Source organism: Phyllobates terribilis, unplaced genomic scaffold (genome assembly GCF_046119375.1).
Source record: "Phyllobates terribilis strain yellow unplaced genomic scaffold, ASM4611937v1 Scaffold_7__3_contigs__length_470593459, whole genome shotgun sequence".
Taxonomy (NCBI): domain Eukaryota; kingdom Metazoa; phylum Chordata; class Amphibia; order Anura; family Dendrobatidae; genus Phyllobates; species Phyllobates terribilis.
In genome coordinates, this window is record NW_027362767.1 from 201718347 (window position 1) to 201744593 (window position 26247).

The 26247-nt window shown below is 48.0% G+C and overlaps 1 protein-coding gene across 1 annotated transcript in view; it reads left to right on the top strand.

Moving 5' to 3' along the window:
- Positions 1–25170, top strand: part of LOC141154162 (coagulation factor VIII-like) — a 229387-nt gene extending 204217 nt beyond the window's left edge. The window contains exons 25-26 of the mRNA XM_073639666.1: positions 12182–12361; positions 22693–25170. Of these exons, the coding sequence (XP_073495767.1) occupies positions 12182–12361; positions 22693–22836 (324 nt within the window). The 3' untranslated portion in view covers positions 22837–25170. The remainder of the gene's footprint in view (positions 1–12181; positions 12362–22692) is intronic.
- Positions 25171–26247: the final 1077 nt, after the last annotated feature.

A 26247-nucleotide genomic window follows, 5' to 3' on the forward strand; every position in this document is an offset into this window, starting at 1 on the left:
CACCTTTTTTTAGGTGGTGTCTGTGGGTCATAATACTGTATGGGGTGCTGTGGGAGCCATTATAGTATACATGGGGGCTATGTTGGACATCATACTATTTATGGGGGCTGTGGTGGTGACCATACTATATATTGGCGGCTTGTTGTGGATATCATACCATATGGGCGGCTGTGGTGACCATCATACTGTGTAGAGGGACACTGTGAGGAGTGATTACAGTGTGAAGAGGGCAGCGTGGTGGGCAGTATGAGGACATAGTGTGAAGAGGGGGCACAGAATGCATATGGAGAGGAGACAGCGGGAAATGGAGGGACAATATGGAAAGGGGTTAGCACGGCGGGGAGACATTGTGGAGATATAGAAAGTGGAGTAGAAAATTAGAAAGGGGACAGCCATGGTATAGGCCGTGGTTCATAAGTGCAGATAGTGGGGCGGTTATAGCTGATAGTGGTAGACAGTGTGGAGGTCATATACCATAGGAGGCTTATTTAGGGTACATATTCCCTAAAACAACCTGAGAGCAGTATACTCATATCCCAGGATAGAAAGAGACACAAGCAATCAAAAATGTAAAAATAATTTTTTATTGAACAGATACAGAAAATCAAATACTAAATATAAAATTATTAAGGAAAACCTCTACAGGAACACAGAAAATGCCTGATGAACCAATGAACATGATATAGAGATTCATACATAGGAAAAGCCAAGGGTATTAGATCATAAAGTGCCAGAGCTGTGCAGTAATGAGGGATATATTAAGCCCCACCTAAATGGTTAACCTAATGTGATCCCAGGATCCAAAAAACCTCAAGGTGGCATTACATAATATGCAAGACATATAAAGGGTAAGTTATCTATATTAAATGTGCCGCCTTAGAGACCTCAGGCTCGGAGTCCCACTACCCCAATGCCGTTTCACCTTGCTTCTTCCAGGGGCGCGTGACACCTGAGATCACTTTAGGCAAGGGAGAGGGAAAGGGAGAGAGAAAGGGTGAGGGAAAGGGAGAGGGAAAGGGAGAGGGAAAGGGAGAGAGAAAGGGAGAGGGAAAGGGAGAGAGAAAGGGAGAGGGAAAGGGAGAGAGAAAGGGAGAGGGAAAGGGAGAGGGAAAGGGAGAGGGAAAGGGAGAGAGAAAGGGAGAGGGAAAGGGAAAGGGAGAGAGAAAGGGAGAGGGAAAGGGAGAGGGAAAGGGAGAGGGAAAGGGAGAGAGAAAGGGAGAGGGAAAGGGAGAGGGAAAGGGAGAGGGAAAGGGAGAGAGAAAGGGAGAGAGAAAGGGAGAGGGAAAGGGAGAGGGAAAGGGAGAGGGAAAGGGAGAGAGAAAGGGAGAGGGAAAGGGAGAGGGAAAGGGAGAGAGAAAGGGAGAGGGAAAGGGAGAGGGAAAGGGAGAGGGAAAGGGAGAGAGAAAGGGAGAGAGAAAGGGAGAGAGAAAGGGAAAGGGAGAGGGAAAGGGAGAGAGAAAGGGAGAGGGAAAGGGAGAGGGAAAGGGAGAGAGAAAGGGAGAGAGAAAGGGAGAGGGAAAGGGACAGAGAAGACATCTGGTGATTTATCATCTTTGTTGAAAATTCCATGGGAGAAAAGGACGCAAATCAGTAAACTCTGAAAAAGGCGGTCTGTAAATCAGCTTGAAGACTTGGCATTTGTCGCTGATCATGGTGCAGGACTCATTAAAGGGTTGGTCATTGAGTTACAGTTTAGGGTAACTACCTTTCTTTCCTGGGTGGTACTTGTGAGAGAGCTCTTTTGCAGAAGTAAAAACTAAGTTGCATAAAGCTGCTTATCTCTCAGATCTGGCTTTTGATTTTAACTGCCCAATCCTTACCTGTCCTAGCCAGAGCCAATGGGAAAAGGCCCCTAAACACATTAGATGGTCAGCAAGTAACACCGAAATCATCTGGTTCAGCCCACTATACTTTTGTATGGGGGCCTCATGAGATTATCCACTCTGGGTTCTTTGATTCTAGTAAATGATAAAATATGATTTCTATGATTACAAAAATGCCTTCTTTCAGAAACTCCACATTTGTCCTAAAAGAGGTTGCCTGGTCTTCTGCTAAAACTCTGAATCCTTACAGCATGCGCAGTGCATGTGACTCGCCCCCTGGGCCGTGGGGCACGCGGATCCGGGCGATAGGGGAACGATGGGGGCAGTAGTGGCGGCCCGGTCCCACGGCCCAGGGTGGTCAGACCAATGGTAGTCTGCTACGTGCTTCAGATAATGTCCGACTACGCCACCCGTGGATTGCGGTTATTAGGAACCGCCGCTGCATACAGACCGCTGGGGCTGATGAGGCGTGCAGCTAGGGTAGTGTGACTCCCCACGGGAAGAGTGCGGCCCCAGGGCAGTGCAGTGGATGGTGGGAGTGATGGTGGTGAAGGTCCCAGTACCGGTAGTGCCGGAGGAGCGAAGGAGCACACGGACAACAAGTTACAGTCCAGGGTCTTTACTCACAGTTCGTTTGTTCCGGGTCACTTCCGTCGGCAGTGACCGCCCGAGCCGTGCTGCGTCCACCAGGTGAGGGGCTCGGTCAACTCCCAGGCAGTTCAGGAGCATGGCACAGGACCCCCTTTAATTCTTTCTCTGGCCTGCCTCACCAGTGACCCACTTTTGTCCAGCTGCCGCGGACCTGTGCGGTTAAACGTGGGCCCCGTCCTCCGCTGTCCTATATGGTGCCTTCCTAGCAGGTTTGATGAGGTGTCGCACCAATATATGATCACGACGACCGGTTTTGGCTGAGGGTTGTTTCTCCTCCACCAACTTGGGATCCGGTACCCTTAATCTGCCTGACCCTGCACCCTGGATTCTCGTGGGTTCTTAGGGTCCCTTCCACCTTCTTGTTCCTGAGCCCTTCTGTTTCTCTGTCTCTTCTTCTCTTTCTTTCCTGTTCTGTTCCTTTCTTGTTCCGTTCTCTTGGAGCTGAGATGAGCTAGAATCTCAGCTCCCCTTCACCTCCTCCTCGGCCTCTCACTAGGCCCTCCTGGAGTAGAGCTCCTACAGAGCCTCTACTCCCTGTCTTCTCCTCTGGCTGAACGAACCTAGATCTAAAATGGTGCCCACCTTTTATACCTCCCTCTGACCATGAGCCCAGGTGACCAGCAACCAATGGGCTCCTACCTACGCTCAGGAACCGCCCCCTATCTGCCCCTACAGCACTGGGTGTTCCACCCCTCCCTCCCCACTCCAGCAGGGACATGGTCGGTCGTGCCTGCACTTATGTCTAGTGGGAGCACCGTTGAGCTGTCCCTCGGAAATGGGGTGTGTGTGCTGCATGCAGCTAACTGAGCCCTGGTCCATACTCCATCCTTACCCGGGAGTGGAATATCACACCTCTGGACTGAGGTGCAATACCCCTGTAGCGGCCGAACCCTCGGGGCGCTACATTCCCCCCTGGTAAAGCACAGCACGTCCTCGGGCTGGAAAAGAGCAAAAACAGTTGATTACAGGACATGCAAAACTTTTTCAATAACTTTTCACATCAGAAAACAGGTAATACGGTTCAATTCCCTTTATGGGAAACACTTTTCTTTTCTTGTCACTGTTATAAAACACTTTGCTAATGCCTCTGGAACTCTTTTGTCATATAAAACATCTTTGTAAAACATTTGCATTATTTCCTAGCAGCATATAAAACTTTCTCATGTAAAACATTTTTAAGCAAGACACATTCTTGTATTCTTGGATCATGGCCGCGGTGTAACTTGCTACCAGGTAAAGGTGCAACAGTCCAGTAAATCTTGAGGTAGACGTTGCGGTTTTTGTATAAAACCAGTAGGGGGCGCTTTAAGAAGCGCAACTATATACATGGAATTGGCCGTTTCCAGTCCTCGGCCGGTGGGGATAGGGGAATGGCTGCTCACAGTCCTCAGACTGTTAGGGGAAGAGGGATGGCTGCTCACAGTCCTCAGCCAGATTACTTAGAGGATAGGGGCACACAGGTAACAGTTCGATACTTGTCCCAACGGGGACCACACTTTCAAGACGGGAACAGTCCCAAAAACGATTCGGATGTCCTGACGGGTAACTATGTACACAGGTACTTTGCTACTTACTAGTAGCGGTGTCCTCCATAGGCTCCTTCTTCCTCCTCATATGGCTCTTCAGACCCGTCCGGGTCCTCTTGGCTCTCCTCATAGCCGCGGTATTGTAGCTCCTCCTCGGTGAGCCGGTGGACATGTAGGGCATATGGTCCTTTTGCACCTACGTGGCGGGTGAAGGTGACCACATCACCAGGGTACAGGTCACGGCCACGATGCCCCTCAGGTAGATGACTTTCGACGTCCCTGCGGGTCACAAAGACGTCGCCTGCTGTTTCTGGGCCCCTGATGAAGCCCCAGCCGTTCTCCATGTGGAACTTGACTATGGTCCCGGTGATTCGGGGACCACGGGCAGCTTTGGGGTCTTGGCGGGCCTTACGTTTTTGTTCAGCACTCTGGGCTTGGAGCCGTTCCTTCCTGGCGCGTCTCTCTCGTCGCTCCCGCTCAAAGGTCGCCAGTTGCTGATGACAGGCCTCCAGACGACGGACCGCGTCTGCCCGAGTCTCTTGGGAGAACCCCATCAAGTTCTCGCCGGTGGGGTCCCACGCAAATTGGATGTCCTCCAGTGGGGGTAGGGGGACCTCCACGGGTTCTGGAGCCGGTAACAGAGGCTTGCGCGGGGGCTGGGTCTTCCATGGCTGATTGCTAATGACTTCGGCCGGCCACTCCAGGGGCAGTCCATCCGGACCGGTATGATGGCAATCAAGTCCACACCCAGTCGTGGTATGGTAGAGGGATTTGATCTGGGGGCAGCGCCCGGGGGCACTCGGCCTTGCGACCAGGCCAGGGGTCTCTCGGTCGCGCTAGGTGGTAGTCCCGTCCGGGACAGGGGCGCAGGCTCAGCGATGGCGCCCGGGTCATCCAGGCCTTGCGACCGGGCCGATGACGCTTCTCGTTTTACGGCACCCGGGGTCAAGGGGCGTGGCGACGGGCGGGGCGTGGCCGCGGCGCTCACCGCTTGAGGCCTAGCTGGAAGTAGTGGCGGCGCGGCAACAGGCGCGGTGAGTGGGGCTTTGGGTGCCGCGACTGGGGGCTGGGGCAGGCTTGCAGTTGCTGGGCTTGGGGTGGTGACGTCCCCTTCACTTGCCTCAGTCCTCGCGGCTCCCTCCGCGGCGTCGCCTCCGGTCCTCTCTCCTCTTGCGCCGTCCTCCGAGGCAGGCAAACCGCGGGGTGCGGCTGAAGTCTGTCGCTGGTGGGTCTCGGCCTGCCGGGCCAGTTCTTTTCTCCACTCTGTGAGTGCATCTTGCTGCGCCCGGACCATCCTCCGCTCCAGGTCCTCCAGTGCAGCTTGCGCACGCTCCGGATCTCTGGGGAGCTGTGCCAGGACTTCTGCTAGGCTGCAGAGCGGTTCGGCCTGCAGCAGGCTTCGGGCCAGGAGACTGGTGCTGCTCAGGGCGTCCATTCCTGGGTGCGGTCTGTCTGGACTGATCCAGACCATCCCCTGCCCAACAGTTTTCTTCTCTTCCCACCCCCATTGGGGGCGGCCCCGGGGCAACTTGGTGACAATCACTTTCAGGGGCAGCCCCCCCATGTTGATAGACATCTCCACTGCTGCATTCATGGCTGGTGGGGGCGGGCTCCTTCTTTGGCGCCATTCTGGGATCTGGCCCACGATGGGAGGTGGCTTCCTGCTGTCTTTTGGTGCACACATAATGGCGTCCGCAGGGGCGGACACAGACTGTAGTGGGCCCCTGTGCAAGAAATTTTGGGGGGCCCCCCCTGCCCTTCATAAGGCAACAAAGTTATGTAAACATAACCCCCCATGTGCATCTCTCACCCCCCCATGTGCAGCTCTCATCCCACCCATGTGCAGCTCTCACCCCCCGTGCATCTCTCATCCCCCCCATGTGCATCTCTCATCCCCCCATGTGCATCTCTCATCCCCCCCATGTGCATCTCTCACCCCCCCATGTGCATCTCTCACCCCCCCATGTGCATCTCTCATCCCCCCCATGTGCATCTCTCACCCCCCCATGTGCATCTCTCACCCCCCCATGTGCATCTCTCACCCCACCATGTGCATCTCTCACCCCCCCATGTGCATCTCTCACCCCCCCATGTGCATCTCTCATCCCCCCCGTGCATCTCTGATTCCCCCCACTCCTAGTTAATTAATTGTATTTAAAAAAAATAAAACTTGTTATACTTACCCCCATGCAATCCCTGCAGAATCCTGGCGCTCGTCCACGTCGCTGCCACCAGGTTCTCCTGACGTTCGGCCATGTGACGGCGCCACATACATAGCCATCAGCTTTTGTTTTGGCCAAAAGATTTTTAAAGCCGCCACCACGATAAGGTAGACTCTTCTGGGCGGGCCCTACTCTAACCTATTAAAATTTTCTTAAAATATCCAATACTCTTTTTAGATATATTTTTATTTAGTTTTCTTTAAGGGAATGTGTCATATACATTTTTTTTTTAAATGACCAATAATACCACATACAGGGAATACCGCCACACCATGACCAGACCACATATTACCACAACATAGTGACCGAATAATACCACACAGAAGGGAGAAAAACTGCCACACCATGACCAGACCACATATTACCACTACATTACTAATATTACCACCACATTACTAATATTACCATAAATGTCATTATACACGGGAGCTCTATACATGGTATGTATAACGTAAGTGTCCAGGTAATCTAGTGATCACCAGTGAAATTATACACAGTAGCTCTGTATATAGTGTCAGTGTACAGGTAATACAGTGATCACCAGTGACATTATACACAGGAGCTCTGTATATAGTGTACAGGTAATACAGTGATCATCAGTGACATTATACACAGGAGCTCTGTATATAGTGTCAGTGTACAGGTAATACAGGGATCACCAGTGACATTATACACAGGAGCTCTGTATATAGTGTCAGTGTACAGGTAATACAGTGATCACCAGTGAAATTATACACAGGAGCTCTGTATATAGTGTCAGTGTACAGGTAATACAGTGATCACCAGTGACATTATACACAGGAGCTCTGTATATAGTGTCAGTGTACAGGTAATACAGTGATCACCAGTGACATTATACACAGTGTACATGTAATAGACTGACTCACCGGTGACGTCTCTAGGTGAAGTCCTTCATCTTCGCTTTTCTCCTTCATCCAGCACAGACCGCCATCACGTCTTCCAGCCAGGACTCGTCTCTGCATAAAATAACACAGTTATCTAGAGCACATTCCCCAACTTCTACATTACGCAGCTGAATACAGACGTGCATCCACCATCAATATATGGTTAGTTATTATGCAACCTACCATTCCAAATATAAATTGTAATCCACCACTGTGCCCCCATTAACTGTAAATAGGCACTTAATATATAATTTAATTAGAACCTCTACTCTTTCCGCCAATTTGATACCAGTCACACTCCTGCATCCGCAACGCCCCCTACTCTATAATTCCTGCTCCCCGCATTCAATATTTACATGCACCCCCTGCCCCAATTCATTATATCATGTCCGTGCTCTCCCCACCCCATCATCATTTATCATTTACTCTCCCCCACCCCACATTCGTTATGTGCAGCTCATTATCCCCCTACTCCCAATTCCCCCATGTGCAGCTCTCAAACCCCCCCATGTGCAGCTCTCATCCCCCCCATGTGCACATCTCTCACCCCCTCCCCCACATGTGCCCCTCTCTCATCCCCCTCCCCCACATGTGCCCCTCTCGTCCCCCTCCCCACATGTGCCCCTCTCTCATCCCCCTCCCCCACATGTGCCCCTCTCTCATCCCCCTCCCCCACATGTGCCCCTCTCTCATCCCCCTCCACCACATGTGCACCTCTCTCATCCCCCTCCACCACATGTGCACCTCTCTCATCCCCCTCCACCACATGTGCACCTCTCTCATCCCCCCCCACATGTGCATCTCCCATCTCCCCCCCCCCACACATGTGCATCTCCCATCTCCCCCCCCACCACATGTGCATCTCCCATCTCCCCCCCCACACACGTGCATCTCCCATCTCCCCCCCTACCACATGTGCATCTCCCATTCCCCCCCCACACATGTGCATCTCCCATCTCCCCCCCTACCACATGTGCATCTCCCATTCCCCCCCACACATGTGCATCTCCCATCTCCCCCCCCCACACATGTGCATCTCCCATCTCCCCCCACACACACATGTGCATCTCCCATCTCCCCCCCACACACATGTGCATCTCCCATCTCCCCCCCACACACATGTGCATCTCCCATCCCCCCCACACACATGTGCATCTCCCATCTCCCCCCCCACACACATGTGCATCTCCCATCTCCCCCCCCACACACATGTGCATCTCCCATCCCCCCCCCCACACACACACATGTGCATCTCCCATCTCCCCCCCCCCACACACACACACATGTGCATCTCCCATCTCCCCCCCACCACATGTGCATCTCCCATCCCCCCCCACACATGTGCATCTCCCATCTCCCCCCACACACACATGTGCATCTCCCATCTCCCCCCACACACATGTGCATCTCCCATCTCCCCCCCACACACATGTGCATCTCCCATCCCCCCCCCACACACATGTGCATCTCCCATCTCCCCCCCCACACACATGTGCATCTCCCATCTCCCCCCCCCACACACATGTGCATCTCCCATCTCCCCCCCACACACACACATGTGCATCTCCCATCTTCCCCCCACACACATGTGCATCTCCCATCTCCCCCCCCCCCACACACACACACACACACACATGTGCATCTCCCATCTCTCCACTCCTAGTTAATTGTATTTTAAAAAAAATAAAACTTGTTATACTTACCCCCATGCGATCCCTGCAGAATCCTGGCGCTCGTCCAAATCGCTGACAGCAGGTTCTCCTGACTTCCGGCCATGTGACGGCGCCGTCACATGACCGGAAGTCAGGGGAATCATGAAGGCGCTGCTGCAACAGCGCAGCTCAGCGCTGAAATGTCCCGGACCCGGCGCATAGCATGGGGCCGGGGGCCCCATGAGGAGAGAGACGCACAAGAGGGGGGCCCCCGAGGGAGTCAGGGCAGTCATGCCCTGATGGCGGCCCTGCTGGAGGCTGGAGGGGCCCCCTCTCCCTCGGGGCCCCCGTTCAATGAACCGGCTGCACGGGCGGTAGTTCCGCCCCTGGGCGTCCGCTCTGCCAGGGCGGGAAAAACGGATGAAGACGGCGGGAAACGGTCCAAGATGGCGTCTGATGGCGGGAATCGGCTCCGGATGGCGGGAAACGACTCCGGACGGCGGGAAACTTCTTTTTAAGGTACATGTGCAATTTTCTTCAGGCACGCAATACCCGCTTGTGGCGGGTTGGTAATGATCCTGCCGACTACGCCAAAGCTGACTCGCCCCCTGGGCCGTGGGGCACGCGGATCCGGGCGATAGGGGAACGATGGGAGCAGTAGTGGCGGCCCGGTCCCGCGGCCCAGGGTGGTCAGACCAATGGTAGTCTGCTACGTGCTTCAGATAATGTCCGACTACGCCACCCGTGGATTGCGGTTATTAGGAACCGCTGCTGCATACAGACCGCTGGGGCTGATGAGGCGTGCAGCTAGGGTAGTGTGACTCCCCACGGGAAGAGTGCGGCCCCAGGGCAGTGCAGTGGATGGTGGGAGTGATGGTGGTGAAGGTCCCAGTACCGGTAGTGCCGGAGGGGCGAAGGAGCACACGGACAACAAGTTACAGTCCAGGGTCTTTACTCACAGTTCGTTTGTTCCGGGTCACTTCCGTCGGCAGTGACCGCCCGAGCCATGCTGCGTCCACCAGGTGAGGGGCTCGGTCAACTCCCAGGCAGTTCAGGAGCATGGCACAGGACCCCCTTTAATCCTTTCTCTGGCCTGCCTCACCAGTGACCCACTTTTGTCCAGCTGCCGCGGACCTGTGCGGTTAAACGTGGGCCCCGTCCTCCGCTGTCCTATATGGTGCCTTCCTAGCAGGTTTGATGAGGTGTCGCACCAATATATGATCAATTAATCTGCCTGACCCTGCACCCTGGATTCTCGTGGGTTCTTAGGGTCCCTTCCACCTTCTTGTTCCTGAGCCCTTCTGTTTCTCTGTCTCTTCTTCTCTTTCTTTCCTGTTCTGTTCCTTTCTTGTTCCGTTCTCTTGGAGCTGAGATGAGCTAGAATCTCAGCTCCCCTTCACCTCCTCCTCGGCCTCTCACTAGGCCCTCCTGGAGTAGAGCTCCTACAGAGCCCCTACTCCCTGTCTTCTCCTCTGGCTGAACGAACCTAGATCTAACATGGTGCCCACCTTTTATACCTCCCTCTGACCATGAGCCCAGGTGACCAGCAACCAATGGGCTCCTACCTACGCTCAGGAACCGCCCCCTATCTGCCCCTACAGCACTGGGTGTTCCACCCCTCCCTCCCCACTCCAGCAGGGACATGGTCGGTCGTGCCTGCACTTATGTCTAGTGGGAGCACCGTTGAGCTGTCCCTCGGAAATGGGGTGTGTGTGCTGCATGCAGCTAACTGAGCCCTGGTCCATACTCCATCCTTACCCGGGAGTGGAATATCACACCTCTGGACTGAGGTGCAATACCCCTGTAGCGGCCGAACCCTCGGGGCGCTACACATGCTGTCAAGATTCTCCGGTATTGCTGGTGAGTGTGTGCGGTCACATGACCTCAAGCATGCGCAGCCACATTCCGACTAGACATGCTTCTATTACTTGTATTGAGCAAGGTCGAGCGCGTCTAGTTGGAATGTGGCCAGAGGCATGCAGATTGCATGATTGCAGTCATGTGACCACCCACACTCACCCGCAGTACCAGAGAATCCTGACAGCGTGCAGTGTGTGCCACACGCTGTAAGGATTCAGGAGTTTACAGTCACATCATCAGCCGAGAAAGATGCAGACTCAGTGTGTGAGCCCGCATTAAAGTCAGAGACACGACATATGAAGTAAGTATACGTCATATGTCGTGAAGGGGTTAAAAAGGAGCTGTCACCAGGTTAAATATAACTAGTATTTGTTCTTATTCTGTTCCCTCTGTTCCCCTGAAAATTTTTCTTTTTTTTAAAATCCACATTACGGTTCCAGAGTGAGGCTATGTGCCCACGATGCAGAATTGAAGCAGAAAATTTCCGCAGCATTTCTGCATGTTCTTGGCCGTAAAAACGCTTGCGGATTTGACTTGCATTTTTCGAATGCATTGAGCAGTCAAATCCGCATGCGGAAACGCACAAATAATGGACATGTTGCAGATTTCTACGCACAGAAAATCCGCTGCGGAAAAGTCCGCAGCATGGGCAGAGCACATGCGGATTTTGATTGGGGACCATGGGGCACGTATTACCAAGCGTTTTAAAAGCGTTTCCGCTGCTGAAATTCCACATCCAAAACGCTTGAAAAACGCATTGTGGGCACACAGCCTTACATGGACTTTTTATTTGATGCTAAGTTTGGCCATGGGGGCGTGGTTCACAGTATTTTCTGGGGGCATGTCTTTAGGCTGTGCACCACGTCCCCTTGTAAAGAGCATCCAAATAGCACTAAGTAAAAAGGCCCATATCTCTGGAGCCATATGGTGGAGTAAAAAAAAAAGTGGAATACTCTGGGAAGCAGCGTGAATAAAATAAGAGCAAAAACTGAGCACTTTTGTCCTGGTGATAGGTCCTCTTTAAGACAACTGTTTACTTGTAAATGATACTTTATGTCACCAATTACTCATCACCGCTGTTCAGATTCTCTGTTCTCCCTGTAATATACCTGGTGACTCGTCTATTTTGGTCTTTTTAAGGCAGGTCTGCATTCCTGGAGTTGGGCAAGTGACATTTAATCTTGGGTTGTCGTCATCACCTACTTCGGATAGGCTATTTCTGCTACCGGTTGAGCAATTTCTGCAGTTTTCTGTCCTGATGTTTCCGGTCTTTCCTGATCGGTTTTGGTTGTTGCAGTTCACACAAATAACCCGAGAGCCTCCCATGTGCTGCTATATTCTGATGGAAAATAAAGGGCTGCACAATGAGAAGCCTCATAGCGGAGAGCCAGATATTTCATTCTTAACCCCTTCACCACCCTCAACCACCTTGAGATATTAAGCCCTAATCCTCTGTAAAAAAAAAAAAAAACTAATCTTTATAGTAGAATTTATAATATATTATTATAAAATGATGAATAACATGTTTTCTATTAAAAACAGGCAGACACAAGTGGTGAATGGCTTCAAGTAGATCTAGCTCAGGAGACGAAGGTGACCGGATTAGTAATTCAGGGTGCACGCTCATCATTTACTTCCATGTACATCACGCACCTCCTTGTGAGCTTCAGTAACGATGGGAAAAGCTGGGAATTTGTACGTGAACTAAATGGTCAACGAAAGGTATGTGACAGTTTATCAAGAGATACTTTACATTTTGTATTAATGCATTACGGTTTCTGTCATAGAGAAAAATTAAAAATCGATAAGAGACATCTCTAGAGAGGGAACGTATCACTCTCACATTGAATATTTGGGATTATTTTGACTGAGAGAAACTAATTATAACTGAGGATGAGAGAAACTAGAGAGAGCGCTGACATTTCCATATCCTCTGAAGTGGGGGCCTCCAGTAGTGACCATGTAATTACAGCAGGGAGAAACGCTGGGAAAAACACACCAAGGCTGAGATTTGTTTGCACAAAGGTGCAGAAGTACGCTTCCAAACCAAAGAGCTTCCTCTTATCAAAAGAATCTTTCTGAGACACTTCAGAGCAAGTGGTCAGTGATGAATATTGGGGTCTGCATCGATCCAATATTTATGAAAGATATATTTTTGGCGTCATTGTGAAGGGACAAACATAACCCATTCACTCTCATCACATCAGTTCATAACTATTCGATGGATGATGGTATCCAGGCAATGTCTCATCTCTATATAATGGTAAAATTGCGATAAGAAACATGATGAAAATATCTACCGCCTGGGACCTCCTCCTGCGAAGATATCCTGTAAGTTGGGGATCTCATAAAATTCTGAAAGACTTAGCACATTCCACAAACAGTCCCTCATATCAGCTCACCAAGAGGAGGTAAATATGCGTAAATTTAATCCAATAAAAAGCAGAAATTGGGTTTGGTCATTTGTCAGTCCTGGAAGGTACAGCTCGCTGTAGTTCTGTCCTAAGGAGTACCTCCCTCCACTAAGCCTTCAGCCATTTCCGTGACATCAGGTTTAGTTATTTTCTTTTGTTATTTCTTTTTATTATATGTAATTGTACATACCGTATTGTTTTGTTCCCATTTTGTTTCATCTTGTACATTTTTATAAACACTGCCTACTTTTTGGATTAAATATATAAAATGTAATAGCTCCGTTACTCTTGGTCTGTAAACGGCACCACTGAAGCCATACGCTATCTGTAACGAGTGTCCAGTCGGCCTGTATAAACCATTGCTGGTGACAGCTAGTAGTTGCCTTTTGTTATTGTTGAGTTGACAGTGACCGTACCGGGGTGTATATATAGAAATAGATTCCATACGTTGGAGTCCGAGGTGTGTATACCATACACTCACTGTGAGTTCCCCAATAACTGGCCTAGTAGTGGAAGCAGCTGCGGTCTCGTCCATCACTCATCAGTCAATTGCGTAATTGTCCTGGTGATTGGAAGCAGCAGAATTGCGTCTCCTGACATATTGCTGACAGTGGTGGGTTCTGCGCTACCCCCCAGTGTCAACCTTGACAACTGTTGTCAGCGGTGGTATCTGCGTGACCTCCACGGCTGTCATCCTTGACAGTTACTATAATTTTACATTAAATCCAATCATTATGTCAATTGCATTACCTGAGGATATTTTATGTAAGTAAATTAATTAGATTGTTTCAGGACAGATGGAAAATGCTTTACCTAGTTTAAAAACAACTGTAACCAATGTTTTATCCATCAACAAAATTACTCACTTGGCCAAATAAGTAAAGAGGACCTGTCACTTGCTCAAAAAATTGAGTTCAATACCTTGCAAAAACCCCAGAGCTTCCCTGATTCTACCTTTCTTTCCCATTTTGCAATGTCTAGCTCCAATGCAGAGATATTAACATTTGTTTACACGGAGCACACTATGTGAAATCTCTGCTTGTAGTGCAACTGAGTGTTTCTTTACGTTCTTCTCTGTGTTTGTGCGCTGGCTTCCAGCTACAGCTTGGCAGCGCCTGAGACTCGGATTGCTAGATCAGATGCTGAACTGTGATTGGCAGCATCTGGGATGGAGGGGTGAAAGTGCACGCACCTAGAAAGACTGTGAAGAAACCCCAGTTGCACTACAAGCAGAGATTTCACATAGTGCGCTCCAGAAGAAACAAATGTGAATATCTCTGCAATGGAGCAACTAGGCGAGCTGATGAATTTCTACAAGTTAAAATAAAAAATAGTTTTTTTATTTTTACTGTAATACATTTATTTGTCACTAAAAAGCATTTTAGAGATTGTGTTTCATTAAAAATAGACTAAGTATCACAAAACATAACTAGTCTCAGAATGAGTGAAATCAGAGTTTGATTTCAGGGCCTGTAAACTTTATCTGTCTTTATGAACAAATCAAAGTTCAACTGAAAGATGTTCACAAACGAAGAGATAAGGTTTACAAAGTCTGGTGTCGGACCAGCTCACTGAAAGATTTCACTGTTAAAGGGTGACTCCTCAAATAATAAATAATTCCCTTTTGTGGGATACGCGATAACTTACTGATCGTTGGGGGCCACCAGCAGGAACCCCTTACAATCCCAGAATCCAGGCTCTGAATGGAGCGGAGGTGTGCAGGCGACTTCCGCTCTTCTTATTGTCTATGCTGGACAATTGCCGAGAGTTTTATCGGCATTCTCCAGCAGATCATTAGATAGTGAATGGAGAAGGTTGAGTATGTGCACGCCACTTCTTTCAAGATGGAGCTCTGTACAGCTCGGTCTCAGAGCCCCATTCTTGGGATCACTGGGTGTACCTGCAGTTGGACCCCCAGCGGTCACCAAGTTATTCCCTAATAATAGAGAGGGAATAATTTACTATTTTAGGAATAACGATTTAATGGTGAAATCCATTAGTGAGCTTGGAATAACCCTTTAAAGGGGTTGTTCAACAAAGATAAGTTATCACTAAAAATGAGCGAACAAAGTCAAGTGGAATTCAATTCCACTTGACTTTACAAAAAAATCACCTTTGCCAAAATGCATATTTTTTGTAATTTGCTTACATGCGGCCACCATTTTTCTGAAACATAATGGACCATCAAAATGTAAAAAAAAAATCCATATACTCACCTGACCACTCACCACCACCTGTCTGGTCGTCGTCGCATCTTTTAATCCCCTGTTGCTTGCGCTGGATTGCCCATGGCGGGGACCAGCGGTTAGACCACAACTGATCTTTAAGTTATTACTTATCCTACCACAAATCTGATAACTGCTTTAATAAGCGACAAGTCATTTATTGAAGCTATTACTGGGTGGATTACGCCCCTCATTCCCCACCCTAGCTCATTGTGGCTAAGCCCATGAAAGTTGCTGCAGCTCAGTGCAAAATTGTGCAAAAGTTATGTGATTTTGGCATTTTCATTCCAGTCTAGGCTAACTCTGCCAAGGTGGGCAGAACTAAGATGGGGCGGACAAAGTCCACCAAATTCATCAAAATTTATGCCAAAAAAGTGGTGTAAATTACACAAGAAATGTAGTTCAGCCCCTGGCTGCAGTAACATTTCTGGCAAAGGCACATGGGAGTTGTAAGATGCTCCAAACTCATTAAGTATTTCCCGACCGGCCATAGCTGATAAACGTCCTAGTGGTCTGTGTTCTTCTTCTATGTCATTGTAAATCGTCACAGTCATGCAGCTACACGTCTCCGGCTGTCAGACACAGCCCATAGATAAGGCAGAGATGGATTATTACCGTCTCTGCCTTCCGGATCGCTGTGTACACAGAGCTGAGCAAGCACGGAATACAAATCATAAAGGAAGCGCTGACAGCGCCCCCTCCTCCAGACGCAGCGGTCATGTGATCGCGGGAGGGAGCAGGAGTTGGTGGGTCCTAGGAGTTAGCTCCGCTGTGCATTCAGGCGGCTGGATTTCCTCTGTAACTGAGGCTAATATACTAATCCCACTTCCAGGGGAAATCAGGTAAAAAAAAAAAAATTAAATGCTGAAATGCCCCCAAAGGTCTTTTATGGCCCCATGAGGGACAAACTATGTGAAATAAATGAAAAAATAAATAAATAGCCGAAAACAAATGAATAAAAGAAAAGCTAAATAATTGTCACTGGCTCTGCCCCCATTGAAATAAAAAATGTGTCCGATATATAAAAATATATATAAAAATAATTGTTATGGAAAGGGGAGCAAAATTTTAAATGTATTAGTGGTCCTTTTGTGGTTATAGAAAAAAAATAGACAGATATTTCCTTTATTTTTCCACCTACATGTTATGAAAATAACAAAAATGAAGTCCCACGTATCATGAAAAAAATATGCAAAAATTAGTTGAATATCTGAACAAGAATTTTTTTAACTAGTTAATAGCTGCACATCTATTAATGAATTTGGCGCATCATAATCCACTACACTGCCTTCATTACGACTGGCGTACAAAACGTGTAATTGTAAATTTATCGCTGATTGTTAATCCCTTACCGACATGCGCTGAACATGTACGGTGCAAGACAGTAGCGGCTGTAAGGAGCCGGGTCATGGGGTGATAATAGCTGAGATGCACGGCCAGGACTGGTCCCATAAAAAACAAGCCTCATATGTGGACAGAAAAATAAAAAAGGGGAGGAAAAAGTAAAATCGGAAATTGGCCACGTCGGAAAGAGGTTACTGTCCATGTTTTTCTTAGAATCCGTGCAGCCATTACCATCTGCAATCTATCTTGATTACTTATAATCTACTGAAACTTTCATGATAGAACAGGTCACGTCACCGCCACGTAGGCGGCTCATAAGACACCGCTGCCTGTGACCCTACACAACCAGAGTCCAAAAAATGTTATATGAATACCTTCTGGACACTATGAAACTGATTGCACAAGAATGTACAATTCCATCACAACCTCTGAAAAGATCAATTCTGTCTAGATATCATTCCTACCTCTATATTTATGAGCTGCAGCGGGTGACGTTTTTATTTTTTGGACAAGGAAAGATGTGCCAAATTTCTTATAAGGTGTGCGTCTCCCAAAAATGTGCACATTTCAGATTACAGGCATTAAGTGAACCTGACAGCTGATAGGTGCTGACAGATCCATGGGCAGCGTGTATCCGACAATGGCTGTATGGTGTCAGCCAGGGATGTTTGACTCGGAAACGTGACGACATTTCATAAAAAAAAAAAATAGACTAGTCGTACAGGCGAGTCCTTGGTGGCTTCTCCCCGCCCGCTGCCTGGAGTGACAGCTCTCTCCCTGCATGCATGTAGAGGAAGGGACCTGTCAGTCACTGGCAGTGGGCGGGGAGAAGCCACCATGGACCCGCCTGTCCGACCAGTCTCCTGGCTTTTAAAGTCTGTTTATCTCTGAAATGCTGCAGCGTGTCCAAGTCAAACATACCGGGCTGAGATGGTGCAGCCAGTGCTTCATACATGCGGACCTTGGATTGGCAGCAAGTATCAGCGGTCAGGTTCCCTTTAAATGCATATGTTTATATATTTAGTAGTCATTGAATTTTATTCAGCATGTTTCTAACAGAGCGTTGGCATCTGTGGGGGGGCACACAAAAAAAAAAGAGCCGCCGATCACAAAAAATTCCATGACGTGTGTGAACAATAACATAGCAGCGACAACTCCACTCATCAGAGAGGAAATCTACAAAATCTCATTTTTATTTTAGCTGGAGCATAAATCTGTGATCTTAATGGCTGCAGCGACGCTGAAAACAAAGTAATTGCATTAGATACGGCTGACACATTTCCTGATCATTTAGGAGCTGACGGCCTCAACGAAGATTTCATACGGTAACAGGAAAAACGCAGGATCAACCTAATAATGAACAGATAAGAGAAAGCGTACATGCAATGCCGGGACATTTATATTCATTTTTTACAATTTATGACTGCAGTTTACAAGCTCTGCTTTAACCATAATTGTTGAGGAGTGTAGATTTTTTTTCAGTGTTTATCATGCAGGATAAATGCCAAGTAATTACATTTTAATCAGTGTTGTTACAGATGCAACAATGCCAAGTCAATTGTCCAAATTACACTCCTCAACACTGAAAGTGCAAGACCAAGAAGCAAAAGATGTGGAATTAGGCCACGGCCCCACTATCAGTATTCGGTCAGTATTCGGTCAGTATTTTTTCTCAGGAGTGGGAGCCAAGACCAGGAGAGGGTGATAAATACAGAATTGGTGCATTTGTTTCTATTCTACCTTTTCTCTGATTGCTCCTCACCTGGTTTTGGCTCCCATTCCTGAGAAAGAATACTGACCGAATACTGACCAAATACTGGTAGTGGGGCCGTGGCCTTATGGAAATCACAGCATAGACAGACGAGTTACTGATATGAAAATGATGAGAAAATGGAAACAAAATGTAAAAAGACATCTTAATTCAGTGTGGAGTATGAGCCACTGATTACCAGTAACGGCTGCTATCAATGAGGTTATTGATGAGGATTTGCCCTCATTCAGTGGCAGAACCTTCCGCTGACGACCACTAATAACCTCAGTGACAGCCGCCGAGGCTGGAAGTGCTGGATTTCTGCACAGGGCATGTTTTTAACATTTTTCCACCCTGTGCAGATCAGTGGCACATCCATCCATCCTGTGATTTCCATGCTTCGATGACTTCTTGGTGCTGTCATTTCATTGTTTCTGCATCTCCCTGGCAGAACAAACGCATGCGGATTGTGCATGCGGATTGTACATGCGGATTGTACATGTGGATTGTACATGCGGATTGTACATGTGGATTGTACATGCGGATTGTACATGTGGATTGTACATGCGGATTGTACATGTGGATTGTACATGCGGATTGTACATGTGGATTGTACATGCGGATTGTGCATGCGGATTGTACATGCGGATTGCACATGCGGATTGTACATGCGGATTGCACATGCATTTTTCCTGCCAGGGACATGCGGATGTGAATCGTTCTTCACTTGCATTTCCGCATGCGGGTTATCAAGCGATTTTAGCATCACTTGGAAAGTGCTTGACAACTTGGCCACACTATATAAATCCATGCAACCGGCATATAGTGTGACCGTAAAAGAATGGTAAAAAATAAATATATACTTACCCTCTGATTGCCCCCGGTGTCTTGCTTCTCTCCATTCTCCCTTGTTGGGAGATCGCAGTACACTGAGGGAACTGCCGACGTCAGCGTTGCATAACCCGTCACATGACTATGACATCAGCGCAGGTCCTTCAGTCCATCGCGATCTGCCGGCAAGCAGAGACAGGGACATCGGGGGCCGCCAGAAGGTAAATATAACATTTATTTTTTATTTTATTCTTTTTTTCACAGTTTCTATGGTACCCGGGTCCGGAAGAGAGTCTCCTGTCCTCTAGACCCGGGTACCATCCGCACATTGGAATGCATGGAATCCGCATCTACATCTGCAGTGATGCAGGATCCAAGCATTCCAATGCAAGTCAATGGCGGCGAAAACGCAGCACTTCCGCAAAATAATTGGTAGTGCTGCTTTTTTTTCCGCAATGATAATCCGCAGCGTAAATTTCCGCAGCATGTGCACAGCACATGAGGATTATCATTGGGGAACATGGCAGACCTTCTACCAAGCGTTTTTTAAGCGTTTCTGCAGCGTTTTTGCCGCTGCGGAAACGCTTAAACGCATCGTGGGCACACAGCCTTAATATTGAGCAGAATTAAGTATGCTGACATCCCTCTATATACAGTTTGAGCCCCCACATAGCTCTCTAGATACAGTATGAGCCCTCACATAGCTCCCTAGATACAGTATGAGCCCCCACATAGCTCCCTAGATACAGTATGAGCCCCCACATAGCTCCATAGATACCGTATGAGCCCGTACATAGCTCCCTAGATACAGTATGAGCCCGAACATAGCTCCCTAGATACAGTATGAGATCCCGCATAGCCCCTATATACAATATGAGCCCGCACATAGCCTCCTATATATAGTATGAGCCCCCACATAGCTCCCTATATACAGTATGAGCCCGTACATAGCTCCCTATATACAATATGATCCCGTACATAGCTCCCTATATACAGTATGAGCCCGAACATAGCTCCCTAGATACAGTATGAGATCCCGCATAGCCCCTATATACAATATGAGCCCGCACATAGCCTCCTATATATAGTATGAGCCCCCACATAGCTCCCTATATACAGTATGAGCCCGTACATAGCTCCCTATATACAATATGATCCCGTACATAGCTCCCTATATACAGTATGAGCACCCACATAGCTCCCTATATACAGTATGAGCCCGTACATAGCTCCCTTCTGTGATCGACTGTCGGTTCCACAGCAAGCTCAGAGAATGGTCGAATGCAAAATGCAGCTGCCTGGGAGACACCTCTGACCACCGCATGAGGTGGCCCGGAGGCACCCCCTGACGGCTGTACCCAGGTCACATGCCCCTCCTCTTCCCCTAGGTACGGCCCTGTATAGTTTATATGACAATACATGACTGGTATCTATAGTATAATCAGGGATGTGTCCTTCTGCCAGAAGCCTCTATAGATTGTGCAAGCGCAATACCTGCGCAGTCCGGCCACAGACAGAAAGACACATCCACATCCCAGACAGGGATGAGGAGTGTGGCGCCGGAGATCGCGGTATGCATAAGCACTGAGCGCATACCGCGATCTCCGGCACCATAAATACATATGTGTTCGGTCCTGTCATCTCTGGAGAGGCCGGGGGAGGAGTATGGTACAGGCGCCGATTTCCGGCACTATTTTAGTGAAGACAAATATGAACAGTGTCTTCGACAAAATGGACAGCGTGGTATGCGCATGCGCGTACTTTGGCGCCATTTTGTTGAATACACTCTGCACATTTGTATTCATTCAAATGAAACCAGATATCGCGTTATGCAGACATGTGGAGCATGGACCAGAGTGAGGGGGGAGCATATACCAGGATGGGGGGAAGCATGGACAAGGATGAGGGAGTATATACCAGGATGGGGGAGCATATACCAAGATGGGGAGAAGCATGGACCAGGATGAAGGAGCATACACCAGGATGGGGAAGCATACATCAGGATGGGGGAGCATACACCAGGATGGGGGAGCATATACCAGGATGGGGAAGCATGCACCAGGATGGGGGAGCATATACCAGGATGGGGGACCAGGATGTGGGGAGCATATACCAGGATGGGGAAGCATACACCAGGATGGCAGACCAGGATGGGGGAGCATACACCAGGATGGCAAGACCAGGATGGGGGAGCATATACCAGGATGGGGGAGAATATACCAAGATGGGGGACAAGAATGGGAAAGCATATACCAGGATGGGGGACCAGGATGGGGAAGCATATACCAGGATGGGGGAGCATATACCAGGATGGGGGAGCAGGATGGGGAAGCATATACCAGGATGGGGGACCAGGATGGGGAAGCATATACCAGGATGGGGGAGCATATACGAGGATACGGGGCCAGGATGGGAGAGCATATACCAATAAAAAAGCTCGCCACCCGGGTGTAGAGCAGGTTCAATAGCTAGTATGATATACTGTGATACAGACATTAGATGTTATATGCTATACACATTGTTATATCCCATCTGATGTGTTTACCACAGTATACCATACACTAATCTGTTTACTGGATGACATTTTTTGTACATGGGTATACACTGTACTGATCACACCTGGACCTGCCTACAGGACCTCACATATTATATATGGAGCAGTATAGTATGTGATGTCTTGTAGGTTCAGGGTTGATCAGTCAGTGCAGGATCCGCTCTGCAGATCTGGTGACCCTGGAGCCGATGACCTGGCACTGACAGCGCGACCTGATCTGCAACAAAGGTCAGACTCCGGCCATAAGTCATACAGAGCCCCAGCATAGCGGCCGCCGACCTGACACTAAGGGATCAGTGTGAACTCATCAGGAGGGGAGCAGCGTCCTGCAGCCCCCTCCTCACTCCAGACATCCTGCTCAGGGCCCGACCTCGTATTTACTGCCATCCACTGATGCACGAGCTCCTCTCCGGCAGGATGAAGTGAAGAAGCTCCAGGCGCTGCTGTGTGACGTTAGTCCTGGAAACGCAGCCACAGCGTGCAGGGGGCATGTCTGTCTCCCTGATGTGGCCGGCCAGCGTCTAATGGTAATGTGTGATCCCCCTGCCCCTGCCTCTGCAGAAAACATTATAATGAGGGCGATCTGGCCGTGGGCCCTGCCGGAGCCTCGGGCCCCGGGCGGTAGCCCAGATCATCCTCATTATAATCCGCTTATGCTCTCCGTTGGGTCAGGAGATCTGCAGCTTGTTTGGAAATGTCTGCTGCGACGATTTCTGCTGTTACCGGCAATCGCTGTAGAAATGAAGCGTACGGCCTCATTCAGATGTCCGCTGTTCTCGTATCAGTGCTGTCTGTGGTTTTCATGGATAGCACTTGTACCTGTAACAGTCTATGGGGACATTCACATGTCTGTGATTTTTTGTGGACCGAGCAGTAGGCGGAAAATTAAAACTAATTTATAAAAACTTCAATAAAGTGGATTTGTTTCTTTTCAGGTATTTCAGGCGAGTATGAATCCGGACACACCGGTGTGGATCACCTTCGACACTTCTATTATAACTCGTTTTATAAAACTGCATCCTGATAAATGGAAGGGAGGAATCGCTCTGCGGATGGAGGTCATAGGCTGCAATATATAACTTGTTATCAAGATATATACCTGACAGTTCTCCATTACAGCGTGGATTGTCTTTTCTATTACATTTTTTCAATGCATTACAAATATTTATTTTGCTTTATTGAAGCATTTACTGTAAATGTAGGTGATATAAATGTGCAAAAAACTTTTCTCTGCTTGAGCTTTATGGCTGATTGTGCAGATTAGTCAAAGTCACACAGCGTTGTATTGCGATGTTACGCACAATTTCGTAGTGGTTTAGTATCTGTGGTGTCAGTCTCTGTACGCTTTGTGCCACTTTTTAAAGGGAATCTGTCAGCATGTGTTATGTAATCTGAGAGCAGCATCATGTCGTGGCAGAGATTCCAGTTATATGTCACTTACTGGGCTTTGTGCTGTAGTTTCAATACAATTAGTGTTTTATCAGCAGGAGATTATCACTACAGATCTATGTGCCTCTTGTTCCCTGGTCTGCCTGCTCTGTGTAACCCCGCCCCCCACAACCACTGATTGGCAGCTTTCTGTTAATATACAGTGTACACAGAAAGCAGCCAATCAGGGGTGTGGGTGGGTTATACACAGCTCAGCATTTGAGCTATGCTACATCTACAGCAGAAAAACTGCGGCTCTATCACAACTGCTGCACCCAGTAAACTAAGTGACACATCACTGGAATCAGAGTCTCTTTTCCTACACTATGCTGCTCTTAGACTAAATGTCAAACACCTGGTGACAGATTCCCTTAGTTGTCTTTTACATATATATTTTTCCTCCAGATGTTTTAAACAGATTCATGAAATGCAATTTTTGCTAAAATGCATTTTTTTGGTCCTCTTACTCCAATCCCTGCCTGGAGTTCGGGTTCTGGCCGAGTTTTCAACAGTTTTAGACAAACCTGTGTCTTTTTAAAGGATTTGCATCTTTTGACGCTAAAAAGTTGCAAAGAGCGATTAAAGACAAAAATAAAGAGCATTTTTTATTTTGTTCCAAAATCATGAACAAAATGCGCCGGTTTGAAGAATTTGGCGCATAAAAACATCAGTGGCTATCACAAGACAAAATAAATTGCAAAATGATGATGAATCAGGGAATTGTATCTCGATCAGTTACATGAGACGTTCCATCTTTCCTGTGGAAATTGTTCAGAAAAGAAAAACAAGTCTCATATTGTGGATGCTACAAAAAATGAAAAATCTAATTTTTGAGATCCTGCTGCAAGAAAAAAAAAATTGTTTAAAAGGCAGCGGCGTGGCTCCGATAATTCCCTAATGGAGTTTTCTTAAAGATATAGAGGATGGTGATGTAGATTGCAAATGACGTGGTTTTCCTGTGTTCGTGCCAACAACCTATAGGCTATTGTTCTCAGATAGCATGCAACCCTACGAAAAAAAAGCCTTAATATTCGGCGGGGTCACAGAGGAGCATATCTCACAACTTTGTAGCCCTTACAAAGTCATTTTCTCCTATATAGTCCTCCATACAGTATAATGGGCCCCACATAGTCCTCCATACAGTATTATGGGCCCCACATAGTCCTCCATACAGTATAATGGCCCCACATAGTCCTCCATACAGTATAATGGGCCCCACATAGTCCTCCATACAGTATTATGGGCCCCACATAGTCCTCCATACAGTATTATGGGCCCCACATAGTCCTCCATACAGTATAATAGGCCCCACATAGTGCTCCATACAGAATAATAGACCCCACATAGTCCTCCATATAGTATAATGGGCCCCACATAGTCCTCCATACAGTATTATGGCCACCACATAGTCCTCCATACAGTATAATGGGCCCCACATAGCCCTCCATACACTATTATGGGCACCACATAGTCCTCCATACAGTAATATGGGCACCACATAGTCCTCCATACAGTATAATGGGCCCCACATAGTCCTCCATACAGTATTATGGGCACCACATAGTCCTCCATACAGTATAATGGGCCCCACATAGTCCTCCATACAGTATTATGGGCACCACATAGTCCTCCATACAGTATAAAGGGCACCACATAGTCCTCCATACAGCATAATGGACCCCATACATTGCTCCATACAGAATTATGAGCCCCATATATTGCTCCATACAGTATAATGGGCCCCATATATTGCTCCATACAGAATAATGGGCCCCACATAGTCCTCCATACGGTATTATGGGCACCACATAGTCCTCCATACAGTATAATGGGCCCCACATAGTCCTCCATACAGTATTATGGGCACCACATAGTCCTCCATACAGTATAATGGGCACCACATAGTCCTCCATACAGTATGATGCAGGGTTCCCCAACTCCAGTCCTCAAGGCCCACCAACAGGTCATGTTTTCAGGATTTCCTTAGTATTGCACAGGTGATGGAATTATTGCCTGTGTAATACTAAGGAAATCCTGAAAACATGACCTGTTGGTGGGCCTTGAGGACTGGAGTTGGGGAACCCTGGTATAATGGACCCCATATATTGCTCCATACAGAATAATGGGCCCCACATAGTCCTCCATACAGTATTATGGGCACCACATAGTCCTCCATACAGTATTATGGGCACCACATAGTCCTCCATACAGTATAATGGGCCCCACATAGTCCTCCATACAGTATTATGGGCACCACATAGTCCTCCATACAGTATATTGGGCACCACATAGTCCTCCATACAGTATAATAGGCCCCACATAGTGCTCCATACAGAATAATAGACCCCACATAGTCCTCCATATAGTATAATGGGCCCCACATAGTCCTCCATACAGTATTATGGCCACCACATAGTCCTCCATACAGTATTATGGGCACCACATAGTCCTCCATACAGTATAATGGGCACCACATAGTCCTCCATACAGTATAATGGACCCCATATATTGCTCCATACAGTATTATGGGCCCCATATATTGCCCCATACAGTATTATGGGCACCACATAGTCCTCCATACAGTATAATGGGCCCCACATAGTCCTCCATACAGTATTATGGGCACCACATAGTCCTCCATACAGTATAATGGACCCCATATATTGCTCATACAGTATTATGGGCCCCATAAATTGCTCCATACAGTATAATGGGCCCCATATTTTGCTCCATACAGTATAATGGGCCCATATAATGCTCCATACAGAATAATGGACCCCAGATAGTCCTCCATACAGTATAATGGCCCCACATAGTCCTCCATACAATATAATGGCCCCACATAGTCCTCCATACAGTATATTGGGCACCACATAGTCCTCCATACAGTATAATAGGCCCCACATAGTGCTCCATACAGAATAATAGACCCCACATAGTCCTCCATATAGTATAATGGGCCCCACATAGTCCTCCATACAGTATTATGGCCACCACATAGTCCTCCATACAGTATTATGGGCACCACATAGTCCTCCATACAGTATAATGGGCACCACATA